The sequence below is a fragment of the Notothenia coriiceps genome, unplaced genomic scaffold (genome assembly GCF_000735185.1).
Source record: "Notothenia coriiceps isolate Sejong01 unplaced genomic scaffold, NC01 NC01_scaffold00031140, whole genome shotgun sequence".
Taxonomy (NCBI): domain Eukaryota; kingdom Metazoa; phylum Chordata; class Actinopteri; order Perciformes; family Nototheniidae; genus Notothenia; species Notothenia coriiceps.
Genome location: NW_011363841.1, coordinates 103,117 through 126,391, shown reverse-complemented (window position 1 = coordinate 126,391; position 23,275 = coordinate 103,117). Strand labels below are relative to the sequence as shown.

The 23,275-nt window shown below is 38.9% G+C and overlaps 2 protein-coding genes across 2 annotated transcripts in view; both read left to right on the top strand.

Annotated features, from left to right (window-relative positions):
- The first annotated feature begins 1,690 nt into the window (after nucleotides 1-1,690).
- cimip5 (ciliary microtubule inner protein 5) lies at nucleotides 1,691-3,986 on the top strand. The gene is made up of 3 exons (XM_010787737.1): nucleotides 1,691-1,985; nucleotides 2,954-2,993; nucleotides 3,424-3,986. The coding sequence occupies exons 1-3, from the start codon at nucleotides 1,765-1,767 to the stop codon at nucleotides 3,619-3,621; spliced, it is 459 nt and encodes a 152-aa protein (XP_010786039.1). The 5' UTR covers nucleotides 1,691-1,764; the 3' UTR covers nucleotides 3,622-3,986.
- A 1,058-nt stretch (nucleotides 3,987-5,044) lies between these two features.
- LOC104959838 (CAP-Gly domain-containing linker protein 4-like) overlaps nucleotides 5,045-23,275 on the top strand; it is a 29,974-nt gene continuing 11,743 nt past the window's right edge. Inside the window, exons 1-5 of the mRNA XM_010787749.1 lie at nucleotides 5,045-5,190; nucleotides 13,694-13,862; nucleotides 16,275-16,523; nucleotides 21,301-21,436; nucleotides 21,640-21,771. Of these exons, the coding sequence (XP_010786051.1) occupies nucleotides 5,045-5,190; nucleotides 13,694-13,862; nucleotides 16,275-16,523; nucleotides 21,301-21,436; nucleotides 21,640-21,771 (832 nt within the window). The remainder of the gene's footprint in view (nucleotides 5,191-13,693; nucleotides 13,863-16,274; nucleotides 16,524-21,300; nucleotides 21,437-21,639; nucleotides 21,772-23,275) is intronic.

Sequence of the window (23,275 nt, the reverse complement as noted above, 5' to 3'; positions counted from 1 at the left end):
TTGTTGCATTCAGGTTTCAAAATAAAAGCGTGTGATTTCCGGTTTTCAAAATATGTGTAATATACAGTCTATGTTAATAACATTACTCTCTTTATAAATCTCAGGAATAAATTATATGATAAACAAATGACGAAGAGCATTAAATATGCCCTTATTTAAAAAATATAATTTTGTTAACATCCTGACCTTTGTGTGACAATAGGCCTGTGGCCTTGTGTGACAATAACAAAGGAAACGTTTTATTATTTTTTTAACAAGTACATTTTAATTTGAGAATTCACAATTGCTTCTCTTAGAGGAATGCATGTTTCACTGGATCTGATTGATTTCCTTTAGAGCCCAACGAATCCACAGAACATATGTTTAAATGCAATGCAATCCTATGACAATGACACTTGCAAGTAAAGTGGAACAGAAGTGGACTGTACATTAGGTTACTTTTAAGTAAACATCCAGCCTTATCCTTGGGGATAATTCCACACACATAATCTATATTCCTATCCAGCAGATGGTCATTCCCATCAGCAAAAACACGTGGGTTTGCTATCCTGGCTCCAAAATGGTGGAATGAGCTCCCCATTGAAATCAGGACAGCAGATCACATCTTCCGGCGCAGACTGAAAACTCATCTCTTTCGACTCCACTTCGAGCGATAGAATTACTAACAAAGAACTGCTAACAGAGCACTTATATACTAATAAAGGGCTGGCTTATCTATAGCCAGTTGAGTAGCATTTGAAATGTTTGGCTCTATGAAACCTGATGTACTTATATGATTCTGTTTTCTTCAAGGTTGTATCTTCCTGGTCGAATGTACTTACTGGAAGTCGCTTTGGATAAAAGCGTCAGCTAAATGCAATGTAATGTAATGTAATGTCATATCACAGGGACAGGAGTTTGTGGTGCGCAGAACATTTCCCTTCGACTGCGTATTGAACTCAGTGGGGTTCCCCCATACCTGAAGGCCTTCACTGCATGAAGCTGCCTCTGAATAAGATCTTTCCATTTGCTGGAAACTGATGCTTATTTTTCGGGTATTTGGGAGCTAGGGGATATTTACCCTAACCCCATACTGTTTGATGATCCTCAACACACAATAAGACCAACATAAATTTCTTGTGACAACTGTTTATTCAAAAATACACAAACTATCAGCCATCAAAATGTAATGAACATAGAAGGACTACAAAACAAACAGTTTAAATTATAAAAAAAAATAAAAAAAAATAAGAATGATTTGTTAACAAATTGAGCGCATGTTATTTACTGATATGGATTCGTTTTTGGTTAAAAATGTAGGCAACTCACAAAAAATAAATAAAATAAATGTAAACACACTTAACAATAGGGTGTATTCAAGAAAATAAGCTTTTTATGAATTAAAAATATCCCTAATAAGATAATAAGGTTCAAATCTGTTTTTATCACAATGAAAATGAGGGATGGGTACTTTAAATATTAATTGCATGTGTTGTTTTGCACAATATAATATAATCCCAAAGCCTTTCCAAATGTCAACACATAATGTGGGGGCAACCAAAAAACTGTGCAGATTCTGACCTGCTGTAATTACCTGTAGTTATCCTGCAATAGCCTTGTTTATGGTGGCTTGTAAACATCTTATTGTGAAAGTATTGTCACTTGACCTCAGCTGGCGCCAGAACACGGTTTCCATGGAAACGTAAACAAATCGGCTGGCAGTGATTTCTCTTCACACTCACTGACTGAGCACAAACCACCACTTTAATATAGCTTCCAGGCGAGATGGACATGAACAATGTGAGGCGCGTCTCCTCTGCGGGATACCGGTTACCGGAGCGAGCCAGGCCGAAAACCACCGAGCCTCCCGCGGACCGGGACCGGGGCCGCCTCGGGACAGGAGCCGCGGGACCCGGGTGGAGGAACCCAGAGAGGAGAGACCCCGTGAAGCAGGACCAGGTGTGGAAGGAGCTGGTGTGGGGGGAGAGGAGAGGAGTGCGGGAATGGTGAGTGGGGAAATATTAGGGGCAAAATAAGTCCGGGGGGGACGCTCACTTTTTTAGTCTGATGTTGATTGGACTACAAAAGGCTGGTTTAGCTGGTCAGACTGGTCAGACTGGTTTAGCTTCAGTGTCAGTATGGCTGTCTGGTCAGCAAAAGCCAAGCCAAGCCAAGATCATAATGAAGCTCAACAGCAGCTTGAGGAAATGGATGAATGAATCATACTGAGTATTGAGAAAAAAGTAGATGTCAATCAAATGGAATATGAAAAGTGTATAAATGAAATAATAAACAAAAATATATGCAACTTACGGAAAATTATCTTACAAAAATATATAACTTTGTAACGTCAGCTTTTTGTCATATGATCAAATTTGTCTAAGCTACAATTTGAATTTATTTGTCTTTATTTGGAACCACTTAGAAGACTTTTACTTGTGTTATATGTGACAGTTACCAACGACAAATATAAGATTTGTCACTCAAAGGTTCACTATTACATTCAAATGTAGAGGTTAAACATTGTTCAGTATTGTTATACAGTAAGCAATGTTCTATGTCTATCCAAAAGACTAATCAGAAGGGGCGGTGACAAAACAAATGCATAACAATGTATGGCTCTGGAGATAAGATAAGATAAGATGGTACTTTATTTATCCCAATTTGGGAAATGTTTGTGTTGCAGCAGCATAAAAAGACATGGCATTGTACAATAAAAATGTAAAAACAAGAAATAAACAAGAAAGTAGAAAATATACATGTTGAATTTACAAATTAACAATAACAAGATATAAAGCAAGGTATTATAAAGTATGTGACAGATGGAATATTAAATATTAAACTGAATATATAAATGTAAAATGTACAGTGTGATTTTATTCCAATAAATGATATTGAATAAATTATTATGAAATCCCTTTAGTTATCATTTCATTAACACAATGGAGATGAACAAATGCATTGCTTTCCACAGGGAGAAGAACTGGAATTTCCTCAGGGACTATGATCAGATGGTAAGACTAAATGTGTATGTTGATGAGATTCCTGTGAAATAAATGCATCTAAACACCTTTTCAGGCGCTGAAACTCGGAATATATTCAAATGAATATGCAGTAATATTTCCATGATGTTTGTGCATGGCAAACACGAGAAATATTGCTCATTTTTGTTGTTATCTAACAGTGGGGCAATTCCATGGCTGACTTTGGTTAATTTTCACATCATTTGTCAGGATTTGTTCCCTTTAATTATTTTTAAATAGTACATCAACCTTAATAAAAAATGTCTTAATACTCAGTAAAATACAAATGTTTATGCAGTATTGAAAACCCTCCTATTTCATAACTTATTTCAGGACACATGTCCCTGATTATATCCCTTGCTTTGGAGCCATATCACAGCCGAATGCTGCCAACAACCATGTGATCTCTGTGTGTTTGCAGGGGCGGCTGAAGCCAGAGGAGCCCTTACCCAGCAACGTGACCCTCTTCTCTGACCGCGTCCCCAACACCACCAACCAGATGTTTGGCAGCAGGCTGTCCACTCCTCTGGGCAGCAATCTGGTCCAACTGGACCGGCTGCTGCTCTGGTCTGAAAGCAACCACCGCCGCAAGCTGGAGCCAGAGCTGCTGCCCTGCTAGAGCTCTGAAGACCAGACTCCTGTCATCAGGACCTGTGCCCATCAGAGCCAGACCGCACTGTCCTGATGCAGGGCTAAGATGGGTTGGCATGGTGTAGCACAAACCTTAGTAAGAGACAGACTTTGAAATATCAGGTGGAAGCTAGGACTAGCGAGATGATTTTGCTGTCCTACATCTGCTAATTGAACAGTTATATCATCCAATGATCCACAGAAGTATATTCATTTATTCATCGGTTTAGCAAAATGTTCCATAAGACCGGGATAGAAGTTTATGTTGAAGGCCTTTGCTCAGCGGTGAGGTGAAAAGGGATATTTGATTCATGTCATTGGAGCTTCAAATGTTGTCCATATTGAATTTGAAAAGCTTGTTTGATCTGGATTGGTCATTGCAATAAAGCTTTTGCATGTTAATGTTTGAGTGTCCTGACATTATTTTGTTGTTGTACATAGATCCTGTTAATCCATACAGCAGATTATAGAAGAGTTTACAGATAGTATTGAGTATTAGTGCTTACTTTGACTTACAGTAGGACCTCATAGTGAAAGTTACCAACATGTTGCACTATGTGTAACTTTCACTATGAGAAGTTACCAACATGTTGCACTATGTGTAACTTTTACTATGAGGTTCTAAATGTGTCTTTGTCTCAAGTTGAAACACAGACTCATTCAACCTGAATACAGGAAGATGGAAACTTTGCATGTTCCGAAATGAAGACTTCAAATACTTTGGTCTAACGTGTCAGTACTTAACAGCCAATAAGATTTCAGTGGATGTATGCGGAAGTGAAACAAGATGCCAGCTGACTGGAAAATTCACAGCATAATAAAGGAAATAAAACAAGTTTGCCTTCAAAATAAGAGCATACATTTCTTTTATAAGAACAGTGTGGGAAAAGTTATCTATAATAACCTTTAAATCATTATTTATATTTGCGCAAAAAATAAAACACTAACGACAATGAAGATTGGTATAATAGCTATAGTATACCATGAAATATCATGCCATTACTTTGCTCTAAATGAGAGTAACAAATGTAATCTGGTAATGCACATACTTCTATGGGAATGAGTGTTTGTAAATTGGGGGGAATTGAATATCATATACATTTTTTTAATTTAAAAATAATTATATAATGATAATAATAATAATAGTAATAATACTAGTATTATTATTTATTATTATTTTATATATTTTTGGTAATATAACTGGGGACTGGAAATACATTAATTAATATTTTGATATTTATAAATGTCACCTTTAGTAGTATGGAGTAGCTCTTATTTTGAAAGGACAAAGGGGAAGTCTTTCCTAAATACATATACCTTGACACTGGTGACAACGCAGCAGCATCTGGCTGCCACTTTTAGCCATATCGTCGGAAATCTTACAAGTTTTAGGTCACATTTAGTGTTTAACAATGCAGTCCGACACGCTGCTGCACGCGGCTAACTTCAGCACCCTGCTGCTGTGCATGGTGCTCAAGTTCCCGCAGATCTTTGCTCTGATGCGGGCCAAGTCCTCGGCAGGAGTCAGCTTCAACAGTCTACTCCTCGAACTGCTCGGGTATGTGAGTTTTCACTAAGTGCAGTTATTGATCTTTAAAATGTGCAATTTATATGCAAAGTTAAATCAATGGTATCTAAAGTTTTGAGGTAAGCAGTGCATTACTTATTATTATTAATGCTGACGGATGTGATGCTGTCTTCCTGTTACCGGCTACTTCTCTCGTGTAAAGAACCCCGCCTTTAAACCTATGCTCCAAACTCCATTTAAAATGTTCATAAATCATTATTAATTAGATTTTAGGAAAAGGTTAATATGTCCTTAAATTGTATATAAAACGATACTTAATCCTTCTTTCATAATGGTAAATTCGGCATACATTTTAACCACCATACCTTTTTATGTAAATGAAAACTCCTGTATTTTAGCTCCAACAACCTCACTACCCCACTGTTTGCCTTAGGTAAATTAAGGGTATTCACGAGCACACCCTAAAAGTAATTATGTTGCAAGCACGAGAATAAAAAACCAGTTTTATTTTCAGTTTGAGTGTAAAATAGGACAGTGAATTGTCCTGACTGATTTTTTTAATTGAAAAGCTGCTTAATAAAAAATAATCCAACCGTGAAGGAAGGCTTAAAACTAAATAATTGTTGACAGAGCTGAGGACAACAAACATGGCGTCAGTTCGGTCTGTTTGTCCTAACATCTGTGTGTGTGGTCTGATCTGTGAGGTTAAATCAGAGTCTGGAGTAGGAGCTATTGAAATCTAAAGCAGGAAATACATCTGCCTGCATCCTATTAGTTAGTGGGGATAACACTTATATGTTTTTTTATATATTTTTGTAAGATTTATTAAAGTTCCACTAGTTCTCTCATGTGTCTGTAAGGGTGTATAGTTTCTCAGTGTGCTGTCTCTCCTGTGTGCCTGGCAGCAGCCTCACTGTGTTAAATGTCTCCACTGTGCTGGTGAGCGATCGCCTGCTGTCATTGTGCATGCTACAATGAAATAACCAGGCATTAGAGCTGCAACCATTAATCGATTAGTCGATTTACAGGAAATTAACATTTTTGAAAAATCTTGTATGTCGTTTTTCATGCAAAGATCAGAAAATGCTTTTTCTCGCCTCTCAAGTACATTCTGTTTGATATTATATTAAAGTGAATAACCTTGTGCACAAACAAGTTTATAGATTATAACAATTATTAAATATATTGGGCAATTATTTATTTTTCTGTTATCAACTAATCGATAGTCGACCGATTCGTGGCAGAAAAAAAAGGTCCGTAATCTTTTATTGCACCACAGTATAAAACGCAATGATTCTGTGAAAACTATGAATAGAAAATGCTCAAACCTTATTAAAAATAATAATTTAACAGCCCTTTTTAAGTGTAAAATGCAGTTTTGCCTCAGCTGTGTAAAAAATCATTGAACTGACACATTTCATTTTGCATCTCTCTTTTTAGACTTTTAATATATTTTCTTTATTTGATACTCTTTAATTTTACAACATCCATAAAAAGAAGTTGTCTGCACTTTAGTGGTTTTTTCTACATGTGTCTTCTTTTAAACTTAAAGGTGGGGTAGGTAATAATAATAATAGATGTATTTTGTTAGTGCTTTTACAGGTGCTCAAAGACGCTTTACAGCTATAGTGAAAAGAGAAGAACAACAAATATATATAGTTAAAGTTAAAGTCAAATAATAGAAAAACAATCACACATTAAAAGCCAGATTGAAGAGGTGAGTTTTCTGAAGGTGGTGAGGTCGGTCCAATTCCTATCTGTAGACTCTTGGAAAACACACAACACTTTCTTTCCTTTCAATAACATGCTTTATTTCCTGTTTCTTGTCGCTTAGCTACTAGCTAGTCACATACATAAAATAACAGCTTTCATAATATGTGTGTCAACGTATCGTGAAATAGTGATTGTGTTCCTTCACACACTATAATGCAGCTATAAGGACATTTTTAAGTGTCTATGAATGTGCATTATTTGTCAGCAATTATAAACTATCCTTTAAAAACAAATAGTATGTTATTACACCTGTGCTTCACTTCATCTGTTTACACACCTAATCAAATTAGGTCTAGTTTTATTTGGTGATAAATACATGAATTAAACACTTTTATCAGTTTGTATTGCTTCTACTTTTTATATTTTATACATCTATAATAACGTTGACTTGCTTTTGCGTTACTGTTTCCCTTTGTGTTGTCATGATGTCCTCTCAGTACCTTACTTTAGCTTGTTCTGTCAGAGCACTTTGTTGTAAAATGTGCTTGCTATGAAGTTATAATTATTGTTTTTATAGTAATGCGTATGAATATTAAACAGGAGAACTTAAAGTAATGTGTTGTTTTTCCTTATTTGAACCCAAGGGAGTTATATTGTGAAGCCCTGGAGAACAAAGTTTAGTTTTGGGGCTATTATTGGCATTTGACTTCAGGAGCACTTAAATAATAATGTCAAGTATCTGCACTCTTAATTAAAGCGCCAAAGACTTTAAGGACTACAAAAAAAGGTAACGTCTAGACCCCAGTTGGTCTTAATCAGGCAAATGGGCGGCTCCACAAAGGATGGTGGAAACATTTTTGAATCCTGTTGACGTCAGAGTCAAGTGAAAAATATAATATATATGACATTTTGTTTGAACTACAGACATCCTGAAACTTTGTCAAGATATTCAAATTGATACGACATGCACAACGTTGTATTCCTATATCTTCTATCTAACTAACCATATACAGTATAATGATAATATATGACTACCAGCCACATCACTATACAGGAAATATTTCCATATTTGTTTTTCTATGTTTCATTTTTGTAAAATATCAAGACACAGCAGGACACTTAAGATGACAGGTTTATACAAATATGTTTTAAATAATAAATCCAGAAAGTGTCATGTTGGAGTGATGTTTTCATAACACAGCCTCTCGATATGATGTATTGTCATGTCACATGTCTCATGCTAAATGAAGAGTAAATATAAGCAGACATTTGGGATCACTGGCAGAAGCTAATGTGTTGTATTGTTTGAAGCGCATGTTTTCCCAGTGGACTCTGTCTTGATTCTTAACACTTCTGCTCCACATTTTTACATTTTAAGACAAGTGATGCAGTCCCAAGTGGTTAAAGCGACTGAGCAGGGATTTGGTTTCTCTCTCTATCGAGGATAATCTCTGACTTACAGTTACTTAACGGTCTCTGTAACCTCGTAACATACACACAAGTTTAAAGCAAACAGATTATGGGATGTGAAAAGCTGAGTAGATCAGCAGAGCCAGATAGGTAATATTGATTTTCCTTCTGTCTGTAACGTGTGTACAAACCAGTGTTTACTTGGACTTACAGTATGTGTTGCAATCGATAAGTTAAGCTAAAAATACTATTAAAATCGATTATTGCCCCCTCGCTGTAAGCTTCTGTTGACGGTGAGAGGAGAGATGAACCCCAGGCTGACTTATTGATCTGTGAGTATAATCGATAATGGAGGAGAGGCTACACGACTTGGCAAACAAACGTCTGTCTTCATTGACTCATATCTCTTTGAATACCCATCATGAGCTACCATTACTGGGTCACCGGGGAGGGGTATTAGATCATCGGCAAACTGATTAAGTCAACTCGAGTTAACCGTTTGTCGAGCCAACGACTAACGGGGATTGTCACAAAGCGCTTCACGGAGGCAGGGGTGTGCGTGACATCAAGGATTTTAGAGGTTCGTATTGTATCAACGTTAGTACACTACTCGCATGCCGGTATGAACACTGACAGAGAGTTTTTATTGGTTCAGCGTTGGGATGTTTTCTGACCACTTATTACCCTGATGATAATAATACAAAGGTTTGAGCAAATCTATAAGAAAATATTCTGTGGATACAAAAAAAGTAAGAGTTTACAAATGCTTGGTTTTTACAATATGTGGTGAGGAAGACATTACATTTCAGTGCAAATTATGTCAATGAAGTGAGTTCTTAATATGTATAATCATACGTTTAAAAGACTCATATTTATGGTGCCGCCTAGTGAATCGTAGCAACCTTTGATCTACTAACTTCTGCATCCCTAGGTCTTACATTGTGAACCGAGTTGAGAAGAAGACTCGGTAATCCTCTTACAAAACATTTAGAAATAACAACTCCACAGCAGATTATGTTTCTGTCCATCGACTAATCTACCTCACATGATTATATACAACACATTCATGTCTTATGTTTATATGTACGTGTGCATATATGTACATCAGTGTATGTATGTGTATGTATATGTGTATATGTATGTCAATCAACAGGTAAAGCAGATTAATAATAATAATAACAACAATAATAATGCATAAAACTGATAATTATTGCAGATTATAGATTATAAATAAATCATTTAGGGACAAGGGGGTGAGATTAAATAAATTATACTTCTTCTCACTCCTTTCCGAACACAATGCTCTGTGGCACTGTTTATGTTGCTAATGCTGTTGTTGTTGTTGTTGTTGTTGTTGTTGTTGTAAATGTCATTTTTTGTTTTGATTTCTCTTACATGACTATGCACTGCAACATTTTATTTTGTTTTGTAATTTTTTATTTTACTTGTTCGAAAATAAAATGTATCAATCAATCAATCAATCAATCTAGTGTTGCCTTGTTCCACTAAACAACACATCTAAGTGTGTAACGGGTATCTCAGAAAGACACCATTTACCTCTCATGGAAAGATAGAACCAATGTAAGCTTGATCATGTGGGTTCTTCAGTACAACATTCCCTCTTAGTTTCATACTGTCAAGTGTTTATTTACTGAGCCCTTGCAAATAAACATGTACTTGTGATTCCACGTTGGTTTGTTGACTTCAAAACAGCAACAACAAACTTCCCCATGACTACCAGGACGAACATAACCACTTTAAAACTTAGATTGCTGAAGAATCATTTTAGCCTTGGTTGTACTTATGAATTATTCTTTGACAGTGTGGATTTTGACCCCCATCTTTCAAGCTGTAGTTGCTCTAGGTCTAGGACATACTGTATGGAGAAGAGGAATGTTTACAGCGAACCAGCAACTCTTTGAATGTACAACAACCGGCAACACACTGCATACAGTCGTGTCCCAAAACAGTCAAGAAAGGGTTAAAAACACCCAGAGAAATACACATACATTTCTTTGGCCCGCGTGTACACACACACACACACACACACACACACACACACACACACACACACACACACACACACACACACACACACACACACACAGCAGAATGTGGGAATCACTGCCCAGAACATGAAATATTCATCAGTCATAAAACTTTAATTCTCTCTCTCTCTCTCTCTCTCTCTCTCTCTCTCTCTCTCCTGTCATTTTTGGGGGGCTGCTATATTCTATTTTCTGAGGTAAACACTTCCCCCATTGCTCCTGCAACGAGAAACACTTTTGCACAATTGTCCAAAGCACATCATTAAGACGCCGGCACATTACAGATGCAGGAAACCGATGTTCAAAATTACATTTCAAAAGAGAAGGCAGCTGGGTGGCGAAAAGAGGAGCGGTCTGCGTTTAACACTGCGATGCTGAGCTTTAGAGGTCCCCTGTTATCAGAGTTATTGTCGCTCAAAAAGAAGAAATTAAAGTGTGACCGTACCAACGCCTCCATATAGTCCATAAAAGGAAAAGGAAACCAGTAACGTGTGTTTTTATGTTCTGTTATCACACTCCAGCAATGAGTTTAGGTTCAATTTAAAGACAATACACATTTCAACAACCAAAAGGCAGGGACATAATGGATCAAAGCTTCACAAAAAATATTCCTTACATGATCCAAATATGAGGGAGAAATGATGTGTCAAATGAATGCATTCTGGTTTCCACATTATTGGTTACACATGCTTACATAATGCCTGATTCTCTGTGTTGTTTTCCTCGTCTGTATGGCATCACTAGCTCCAACGAGAGTATGTTTTCAGCTTGGTTTGTTTGTCTATTTGTTAGTTTGTCTGTCAGCATGATTACTTAGTGGAAAGGTAAAGTATGTACCGGTAATCTACATTGTAGGAGCGGATCCAATATCACAGGGACGGAAACATGCATTATGTTTCACTTTCATTCACATTGCAAGAAAGGACATTTAGCCTGTAATGATGTGGTGTCAGAATAACATAAAAAGCGAGTTCCTGAATAATAAAATGCACAGCTATCAACATTTAAACATTATTCACATGCTCTTTGAAATTAAAATGTAACACATCTTCTTTGTTCATGAACATATCAAGTCCAATGTTCCCAACCCAGGAAAAGGGACCATCGATGGAGCATTTGAATGCAGCATTGGCCTTGGCGGGGGTTCTGCGCTCTTCAAGTACCATTCTAGTTTATTAATGACTAATAGAGATCAAAATAGATCTACTCAAAATCCAGCAATCAGAAAGAGTCCAATCTTTAAATTGGTTTTAAACTCATGATGAAAAAGCAGATTTTCAAGATGTGATGAGTTGATATTTTTGTGAGTTAGAGATATGTCTCTAGCAGCTTTCTGGGTTTTTTCGAGACTTCAACTGACATGCAGCCATTTAATCTGTGCACAGTATTCTTACGATGTTTGACAAATCCAAAGCATTTTGAGTTTATTGGCAAAAAATACCTGGGACTTCTGCCCTACAGCTGGAACAATGTGGAGCAGCTGTTTCTCCAATGTCTGAAAACAGCTCACAAGTGGAGTGCCGAGTGCAAATAAAACCCAGAGTAAACAGTCTTCTCTGTAGACACAACAACGCTGTACATGTAGATGCATTACTTTGTGACTTCAACACATCCGCCACGTCCAAAATGGAGCTCTTCTGATGTTAAGTTAATTTGACGAAAATATTATAATTTGAGTATAATCTGAAGTATTAATACAGAAGAACGAGGCTGAATATCTATTAATTGATCCTCATGGTGCATTTCCAAGGGTTTTGAGAGATGAAATAATGATGAAAACAGCCAACAGAAGCTCTTTCAACCCCGACCATATACTGCTGGTAATTCACAGAGGAAGAAAATCAAGATACTGTATGTCTTTGTCTCCTTTTCTCTACATCTGCAGACCGGTTTCGGCTGAACGGACCTCTATCATTTTGACTTTCCCAGCAGAAATGGTGAAGGGAGAGGAAGAGAGAGAGATAAGGACGAAAGTCTAACAAGGGAGGAGGAAGCACGGCGAAGAAGCAGGGAGACAGAAAGAGAGGGAGACACATCTGCAGTCACCCTCATCAAAACCTCACGCCACGCGTGGATGGGGACTGTTTGGGCAGAGAGGATGGGGGAGGGTGGGGNGAGGACAGTAATGCCATGGTCAGTACACCAGTTACTGGTGGTTTTGGCACTGTGGGCAGGTGCCAGATCATGCTGGAAAATGAATTCCTCATCTCCATAGAGCTCTATGGAGATGAGGAATTCATTTTCCAGCATGATCTGGCACCTGCCCACAGTGCCAAAACCACCAGTAACTGGTGTACTGACCATGGCATTACTGTCCTCGATTGGCCTGCAAATTCCCCTGACCTGAACCCCATAGAGAATATGTGGGGTATTGTGAAGAAGAAGCTGAAAGACACCAGACCCAACAATGCTAATGAGCTAAAGGCCGCTATTGAAGCATCCTGGGCATCCATAACACCTCAGCAATGCCACAGGCTGATTGCCTCCATGCCACGCCGTATTGATGCAGTAATCCGTGCAAAAGGATTCCCAACCAAGTACTGAGTGCATTAATGGACATTTTCAAATGTTTGATTGTGTTTTGCTGTTATAAATCTTTTTTTTTTACTTGGTCTGAGGAACTATTCTAATTTTTTGAGATAGGATTTTTGAGTTTTCTTAAGCTGTATGCCATAATCAACAATATTAAAATAATAAAAGGCTTGCAATATTTCAGTTGATTTGTAATGAATCCAGAATGTATGACATTTTTGTTTTTTTAATTGCATTACAGAAAATAAAGAACTTTATCACAATATTCTAATTTTCTGAGACAGTCCTGTATATTTTATCAAAATGTTGCATCGTGTATCAGAGTTCTGCCTTTTGTGCAGCTTTGAAAGCAGTAGTGCCAAAGTACACCCTTTTGATTTACGAGAGCTGTGTCATAAATATAGTGTGGCTAGTGGTTACTGAATAGGAACTGATTACGTTGTGAATGAGGATTGTAGTTAAATATTATAATACAGAAACATTACACTGAGTGGTCACAGCATGTATACACACCCAGAGAGACCAGAATACTAAAGGCCCGTTCACTCCAGTTATGGAGCACCTTTGGCCCTGAACAGCTGCCAGATGCTGTACTGCGGCAGTGACTCAACAATGGATCTGGGGCCTGTTCCCAGGGTTAGGGTTAGCACGTTTGCTGTTTGAGTTCTCTGGATTCATCTATGCCTATTCTCAGTTATCTGTTCAAACACAAAGTGAGGTGGAGTGGATGTGAGTGTAGCAGACATTTGATATTAAAGAATGGTTCACCTCAGTGTCTAAACCTGAGGCAGCTATTATAGAGAATGATATAAGAAAGCATCATAACGTGTAAACAAATCCCATGGAATAAATGCTCTTGATTGTCTTTCCTTTCTTGCAGAGGTAGATGCCACCTGCAGTGACTTCGACTTTGGCACCGCACTGCACATCGCTGCGTCCAACCTGTGCACGTCGGCTCTCAAATGTCTCCTGGAGCTGGGAGCCAACCCTGCTTTCAGAGTAAGTACACAACACTTGCATGCACATTTGACATTTACACCTGTTTGACAAAATCCCCATGGATATCAGAAACGTAGAAACAACAACAGAGCACATGCAGTATGAGACAAATAAAGAGCTTTCTGAACATTAAAGCATGGAAACATGTCACAGTAGAGATACTAAATTCATATATAAACCTCAAAATGAGCATAATAGGGCCTCTTACAGTAAATAAATACATGTGTCCCGAATGAAATCACCTGATGTAATGCTGTCTAATACAACAAGACCACAAAAGAAACGACCATGTTATTGAGCTTTCATTCATTCTCAACAAACAGTTTTTGATCTCAGATGTCATTGGTACTTCCTTGGAAATAGAAAGTCCCACAGCTCCCCCAACATCACCTTTTCAAAACCTTTCCTGTTATTGAATCCTTGCTCCTTTCAAAGAATTGCATCAATTTGATGGAAACACCGTTGCAAAATAAGTCCTTAAGCTCTGTCAACAAATATAACAGATTGAAATATTTTAGTTAAACTGTTGGGCCTCACTTTTATTCCATTTCAGATAAGCAGTCATCCTTTTTGCTTGGCTCTTTCTGACTCCGCTGGCAGATAACACCAAAAAGGCAATTGCTTGCAGTACACATTTCCAGAAGTTTCTTGAAAACGTCTCTCTGTGCTCAGTCTTTCTGCCTTGAGCCTCTCAATTGAAATCATTTAAAGCCTTGTTGAGGGGCTTGCTAAGAACAGCCCTGATGTACTGTTACCTTTTTAATTGAAGGATGCACTGCAGATTCCCAGCAGAGGGCAATGTGGCATCAAGGCTCTCATAGCTCATCAACTCTATTGAACATGTCTGCCTATCCTATAATTGTCTCGTGTCACTGTGCTGTTATCCTTTCATATTAACCACTTTTTTAATATGAATAAAAGCTGTTTCTTAGCAGAAAAGGCGCCCGTTCACTCTATGCTCTAATCTTCCCACTGGAGGTCACCAAAGCACTACACACCATAATCCAATCATTCCCATGATGATTACGGAGTCTCTATATATTCTTGTGTGAACGTCAAGCTTGGTAAGCAAAAGTTGATATGAAACAGCTTTTTATACCGAGATGTTCTGGGTTAGAGAAATTGATGTTTGTTCCTTATCTCTGCTGAGCAACTGTTTAAATTCCACTGATGGGAGATTAATTTTGGGCTTGTTTTTTTTTTAAGGTTTGTCAAGTCTCTGTTTCCAATTAGCCCCAGAGAAATGTTGCATCTCTTTTACAAGTTCTTATATTGTTATTCCTTTTTTTCCTCTAGTAAAACAAGACTGACTGTCAACAAACTCTTTTCAGTTGGGGTGTAGACCAAGCTTGTGGGTGTATCAAAGTCCTAACACGACTAATGTATGAATTCGATTATTACCCAAAAGAGTACACTGCAAAACAAAGCAAAGCCATTTTAGCTTTATGTTGCCTGAAACATGTCAAATGTGTCTTTCTTAAGTTTAGTAGAAAATGTAGCAATGCACCATATAGCATCAGTATAGACAATGTGCAATGTTTTGAGTTGTACTTGAAAGTTCTACCCATCAAATGGCGTCCATTGCATTTAGAAAAAGTTGTTTTTGTCTTGCCGTGGAGAACGAGGCATGATACTAAAGAAAACACTTTAAAATCCCTTTTCCCTTTGAGCAAAGGGCAGGCTTGGAAGAGTAAATATTAATTTGATATTTCTCTTCTCTGACTCAGTAGACATTTGTGACAACAAAGCTTGCAATTGAGCAACGGGAAGTTTTATAAAGATGGAGAAATGAAAAATGCTGCTGGCCTTTCATGCTTCTCTTGCCACACATCTTATTGCTTAATCGCTATAGCAAGTCATCATACTTCCATTTAGCAGCACGCTGCTTTAGGGGATTCCTTACTCGATTGTTCCACTTTCAGTTTTGAAGTGAGCCAATGTTTCAAGAGTGTTTGGTATGTGCTGGGTGTTTGGTGTGTAGAGTGAAGCCATCACTTTCTGTCTGGAAGGTAAAGTTACAGATGTTGTACAAGTGGACAAAACACCAGCAGTTGAGCTCAGTACAGTTCAGCCTTGAAATAGTCCACATAGTTTAATTGACGCCAATTTTCTCCCTGAACAACCTGCTTTTATCACAACACTTTGCCAGAGAAGAGATTAAAGATCCTGTTAAGCCCAGTGTCCTTGTTTCAGAAACGAGAACTGAACTTTCAGATAATAGAGGCAAAGAAGAAAGTTGACTTGTTTGTCCTTGCAGCCTGTCATGAGTTTGATAACCTACTTGATATTGATCAGTTATAATACATTTAGTTGGCATGCTGGCAAGTGAAGAAGAAAAGTTGGTTGAAATTCACTTCTAGTTGATAATTTTTTCATCGATCTTCTGTGCTTCTCCCTTGTCTCTGCCTACAGAATGAGAAAGGGCAGTGCCCAGCAGACGTTGTGCCTGACCCCCTGGACATGCCCCTGGAGATGGCCGATGCAGCGGCCATGGCCAAAGAGCTCCGGACTCTGCTGAGACGGGCTTTACCCAGACCCAGCTCCCCTCTGCCGCTCACACTGCAGGCCCAGTCCCTCCCTGGTCTCTCCGATAAGGCCAGGATCCAGCTCGCCGCCATGGGACTCCGACTAGGAGACCGTGTGGTGATAGCCGGACAGAAGGTGCGTGGTAGGTCACTATCAAAAGGCACAAACAATTACCTATATCTTCATTTATCCTTTGATTGCAAAAATGTATGCATACAATGGTTGAAATCCTGCCATTATAGAATGCACTGATCTTCTTCCATTAAATCTTGACTTCATTGATTTATCATAAGAACACCTACTGTGCTGACAATGCCACCTACCTAATAGCAAAGCATGAATGGCCAGTAGAGCAATGACATCAAAAAGGGAAGTTTCACAATCAGCTTTGTTCCTATAACCACATCAGTGCCATGTGGCTGTGCTGTAGTTTATCCTAAACAAAGACAAAAGCTTTTGTTCAATTTTCTACAATTATTTCAGCCCTCAACTGAGTAAAAATTGTTTCCAGTTGCTAAGCAACACCCTTTTGGCATCCTTCCAGGATTCAGGGTTATGTTTGACAGTTCGTTTTGGCATATCATCAACATTTATCTGAGCATGTCTTAGTTTATCCAACAAAAGTAGTGATTCTGATAAATGTCTGGTAAAAGTGTTGGCAGTTTAGAAATGCTCATACTTTTCCACTTTGCCCCTGGATCATCCTCTATTGTCCAAACTCAAACAATCCATGAGTGTAAATGTTAGAACATAATGAATCAGCTGAAGTGCTCGCATGCCAGCACTGTAATTATAAGGATTTACTAACACTCTTGACCAGTCACAGTTCATTACTGTGTATACTGTTTGTTATTTAAAAATGTCCTTTTAAAGCATGCCGTTTACTCTTCATTACATAGTGTAGGCGGGTCTATATGTTTGCATGTGCATAGTTTGCTGCAACCTTCATTTATGTAATCCAGTCGTTGGCTCTGAATTCAGGCAAAGACATTCATCCAACAACCCATTTTCTGCCCAATTCCTTCATTTACTGCAAATAAACAAGTTGGTGTGGCTTCTCAGCCTAACCCCCCGACATCAGTGTCTTGCTTTAAGTCACGTGTAATCCTTTTGACAAGAAGCAAGCTTTGAAAGCCATGGAATTTCCAGTTTTCTAACTATGTTCATGAAAAAGTTAAAACTTTGACAGCTTGCTGCACAGTAACTGTCCTCAAGTTTCCTGAAAATGAAAACCCAAAAAATCTGTACGTTTGCAAAATCGGCCTTATGTGTCCAATCCAATGACTGTTGTGTGTCTTCAGTCATCAGGCTGACAGCCAGCCGGTGTTGAGTGTGCTTTGTGACTCAACAAAGCAGGCAAGGACATCCACAGCAGGGACTCAAAAATCACCAGACATCTCGGTTATAGTCGTTGGTGCTTCAACTCTGCCAGTACGTGCTCAGAGGCTCAGTTCAGTAATATCTGTGACATCCTCTCTGCTCACTTCCAGATTTCTTTGCACTTAAGGATAACATTTCCTGTCTCTGCCAATAACCCCAAATACCCAAGATTAATGTGACCAAAAGTCAGTAACTTTTATAGGAACTCTTAAATACTTAGATTACTCCAATCCACAATGGGACAAATGACAGTACTAGTCTTTGTGTCTGTTTTAGTTGGATGCAGTGCTGTAGTCAAGTCACCAATTCACTAGTCCAAGTCACTCTCGAGTCACCACTCTTTGAGTCCAAGTCAGAGTCACCAAGGGAGAGTCGTAGTCGAGTCCAAGTCCGAGTCACCCAAGGAGTGTCCGAGTCGAGGCCGAGTTGTCTTTACCTGTGTTCGAGTCCAAGTCCGAGTCACCTAAGAAGAGTCCAAGTCAGAGTCACAAGTCTTCGTGTATTAACCTTCGTGGATATATGTGTTGAAATGTAGCTGCTCCTCTACATTGCTTTTATCCTGTCATGTTATACTAATCTGTCTATTGAACTGCTGTGTAGTGAGTTTGGCTACAATTCTTGTAATAGGTGCTATACAAATATAAAGCTTATTACTAATATTAATATTATTATTGTAAATTACCTTTAATATGTCTAACTATATTTAAAATGAGTTACCTTTTAGAGAAGTGATTATATTTGTATGCCAATATTTTCCTATGGTAAAGTTTTCGTTTTGCACTTTTATTTTGATAGTAATAAGATCGGGACTCTTATTTTGAAGGAACTTTTACCGGTTAAATCGATTTACTGATAAAGATTTAGCCCCAGAAAGCACATGGCTACTTAGCATGCAAAATGACGTCATTCTGCATGTTAAGTAGCCATGTGCTTTCGTGTTATCGGCTGAATCTATATTTATTGATTAGATCAAGTTACTCTGATGATAGTGTTCAAGACAGCCATATGTCTGAACTCGATCCTTAGAGTAATGTGTTACGGAGCCTTCTCTTCAATATTGTTTCCACATAACGAGCATTTTGCGCTTCTCTTTTCCAATGTGGAAGCAGAATGTGTGAAAGCATACAGCACGATGCGGAGTGTGTCTCTAGACATCTCTAGACTGGAATAACGGGGCCCAGTCCGTGAACTCGTCTCGCAGGTGCACATGCCAGGATAGAGGACATCAGACTCCAGAGAAAACTTGCTCGAGTCCGAGTCCAAGTCAGAGGTCAATGTACAATTCGAGTCCGAGTCATCGTGGGGGCGGGGAAATTCACGAGTCCGAGTCGAGTCGCGAGTCCCGAAAATCGGCACTCGAGTCCGACTCGAGTCAGAGTCAAGGACTCGAGTACTCCATCTCTGGTTTGATGTGATTCTCATCATGGTTCTGCCCATAGAGCCATCACATATTAGACAGAATATACAGAATGAGACAGGTTTACAAATAATGTCCGTGAAAATATTATAATGTTTCTACACTTGGAACAGGCTCTTTCCGCTCTGCCTTTTTCAACATTCCTTCTTCGACACAGAAAGATGTAGGTTGTCCGTCTGTTAAGACTTTGTTCTGTACTTTTTTTGTGTACTAGTTTATACGCTGAACTCCTTTGTGCCTTTGGTGTAAGCAAGAAACGGTAGTATGATGACTACCAGAGTATTGCTCATGATATTGCTGGAATTGTAGTTGAGCTCCTTAGACTTCATGCCCTCCCTTTTCGGACTGGACTACTGACCCCTGTAAAAGTGATTACAAACAATCGATGTTGTAAAGCATGAGCTTTAGTTGGCATCCTCCATGATTTCTATGTCTTAAGTCAAATGTTTATTAATGTGTCCAATTCTACCCCTCTGGAAAAGTCAACTTACGCAGCCACTTCAACATTCCTTTTGCCGTGACATATCTTACATTGCAGTGCCATCACAGCTCACTGAAAAACAATTTAAGTACAATTAAAGTGGTTCTGTATAACAAAATGTGGCATCAAATAAATGTAATCTTTCTAAACCTTTTGACAGAGATTGTGACAAATTGATGCCTCTGTGCTCTGGCTGAGGATTTTCTTAGATTTGAATGGATTCTCAAAACAGCCTTTACAACCATGAGAGATTATGTAACGTGGTGAAATGGTTGGTGTAAGCCACCTATTTATGCTTTTGAGGATGTGTTCACTTTGAAAGAAATGGTAAACAACTAATTAAGTGTGTCTCTGGCTCAGGGATTGTCTGAATTTGCTCCACCTGTCACGGTAAACACTGGCTTTATGGCTTTTCAGATTTACCATGCAAGTGCTGTATGTGTAGACTGCAGACAAATCAAAGGCTGTAGGTGGAGGATGCACTGGTGAAATACAAATGATAGTGCATGTATATGTGCAGGTGGCCTGTAAATCACCATAGGTTTCGCATTAGACAATCTCATAGCGAGACGTCTTCCCACGATGCCTGTCAGCGCTTGAGAAAGGTCTCCACATACGAATGTATCATTCTGGTATAGTAAGAAAAACTCCATGGCTTGTTTGTATCCTTTAAACCAAACGCAATCATTTTGTGCAGTGCGACGTTCAGGATACAGGGACAGTGCCCTTGCAAAATATATCAGATGCAATCACTTTACTGCAGACATTTAGAAGGAAATGCTTCATGTGGAAAGAGTTTAGGATCGATATAGAGAACAAAGCATTAAAGCTATAACAAGCTCTAGCGTGAGCGACTTGAGTTTTAAAGCAGTGCACACAAATATGCCCAAGTGGGGCTGTATGAGGTTAATTATCCATAGTCAGCGTACTACCAAAAGTAGATTGCGATGGGCACACCCCCAGTTTGGAAACAGATGGGAGCACCAGCTTAGAGGCTCCAAGGCAAAATACTGCTGTCGACGGGGCAGCAGCTAAATATATTTCAGCCACACAAAAGAAAGGCACACGTAAACAAATTTGTGTTGTGTACATTGGGGGGTTTTAGAAGATTACTCCGAATTCACCGATCATACATTTTGTTAAATTGGTCACACAGAACCACTGGTCGCATTCTAACAGTTCTTTTAAAATGTGGCTGTATTCCGCAGTGTATCCTTGCTGTATGGTCAGCCAGCATAGATGCAAACTCAGACATGTAAATGTAAATAAAGAATATGCCATTAATAGATCTTTCGTGCCACAGAATCACAGTGTGCCAAGTTGTAGAGATGGGCTAATCAAAACTCTTATCTTCCCTGCTCTTTCTGGCACAGTCTCATGCCTTGATCTCCATTTTCCCTTTTTAATTGTTTGTCTCATCTGCTGCTTGAGTCGACATGGTCGCATGATAATGTTATTGGGTTTCTGATAGGGGTTCTGCCCTTAACATAATACCCACCGTGGAAATGTCATTTAGCACGCCGCTTGGTGCACCAGCAAGTTCTTTTGCTACATTTCTTGTTTTGGTTTTGATTTGTTTTGCACACTGTGCTAATTAGTTTTGACTTTTTGTGGTTATAATTATGTGTGTGCAGGTTGGAAGGCTTCGATTCTGTGGCAGCACCGAGTTCTCTGGAGGCCTCTGGGCCGGAGTGGAGCTGGACAAACCGGAGGGGAAGAACGACGGCTCGGTAGCAGGCGTTCTGTATTTCACCTGTCGTTTCAAACATGGTAGGTCATGCCACGGCCCAGCACTTAATAATCAAACACATTTAACTCACTTATTGTCTACTTCATAGTATTTATTAGTCCAATCAGGTTTTCAAAGGTATCATATATAACCCCATTCAATTAGTTTGTCTCTTTTTGTATTTTCACTCTGTATATTTACCATTTTTAAAAACCTGTGCCAAAATGTTCTCTTTTCTTCACAGGAATCTTTGCTCCCCTCTCAAAGATAAGCAAACCTTTGGAAAGACATAAAGCCAGCACCAAAAGGACGTCTACTCCCTTAAGACCCCCTCGTCGCATCGACGTATCCCGCATCACCTCCAAGATAAACACAGGTAAGAACAGTTTGCAAACAGCTCACAACACTTGACTCTATTAATTAGGTAGGGCGGGATAATGACACATCATACAGAAAATGCTTTGTGGATCGTTGAGAACTGCTCAATGAGCGTCCGCCCGAGGCTCACAAGATTTTGGATGAAGCGGTTTGCCTGCGGAGTTCAGGCACAAAGCATTGCAATTTAAAAAGCTTAAAATGATCAAGTCGTATTAAAACTACAAAGACTGTGAAACTGAGCAGCCTGTGGGCCCCTTTGGGAAGAGGAATGTGTTCACAGGTGAATACATGCCAAAGGGGCCACAGTTCCCAGGTAATCTCCCACAGTCCCCTGGAGGCCCACATATAGTATACAAATCAAACTTCACCAAGCTCATAGACACACAAATACTTTGGAGGAAGAGTATTAGCACGGAGAACTGCTTCCCTATAACAGAGCCCACATCCTGTTTGATATTCTGATCATCCTCACTCTGCTTTATAACCTAAACATTTGCCGCTTACAGTGAAATATATTATTAGCAAAACGCTGTTTAATTCCTCTTATCTATGGTCTAGTCTCAAGTATGGAGTATCCAGAAAAATAGTGATATTAAACGAATATAACGGCCAATAGTAACATCAGATATATTCAGCAAATGTGTTATTAAATGAACTAACTCAGTGAGATGTATTCAAACATAATGTCCATTGTTCTTCTCTTAGGGTAATGGTAATATTATTACAGTACGTAAATCATTAAACAGCAGAATCTTAAAATAGAATCAACGATGTCATTGGAGCCTTTGTGTGAATCTAACTGCTTATGTTTCATCAACAGAAGCACAATCAAGTTTAGTCAAAATAAACGTGTTTGTTATTGTAAAAAGCCTTTGTTTCTGTATAAATAGCAGTTCTTGTTGGAACACTGTAGATGGAAAAACTGATCCAAGTACTGACGGTTCTCGTGCTGACTCGGCAGGCTTTGAACCTACCAAGGATCGAGTCACTCAACTATGTCCAGATGAGGCTCAAGCTGATGGTCCCTTTGTTCCAAAAAGAGGCTTTCTCAAAGTTCCTAGCTTGTATGAGCAATGTCACTGCATAGCAGCATTTCTTACGTTTAGACTTTCATATTAATCTTCCTCGAATACTGTGAAAAGTGGATTCTGAACTCCTTCCAAAGTGCATACATGAGACTGCTGAGTTCGCCCTAGCTCTAGTAGTCCTAGGATTCCCGTATGCTCAGCTCCTAAACTAATGTCTTCTCATATTATAGTCCAATCCCCTCAGAACGTTGTAGAAACTGTCTTGGTAGGCTTTTATGTCTATCGGGCCCTCTCCTTTACAGCTGTGTTGTGCTGTTGTAATATTGAAAGGTTCTGAAGGCTGATTGATCTGGACGTGACTGGAATGGCGTACCTCAGCGTGGCCTATGCAACCCTGTGATTGATAGTCCAATCAAGCCGGGTTTAATAACTAGGCCATGGACGGGCTGAATAACCTGGCAGCCATTCATCACG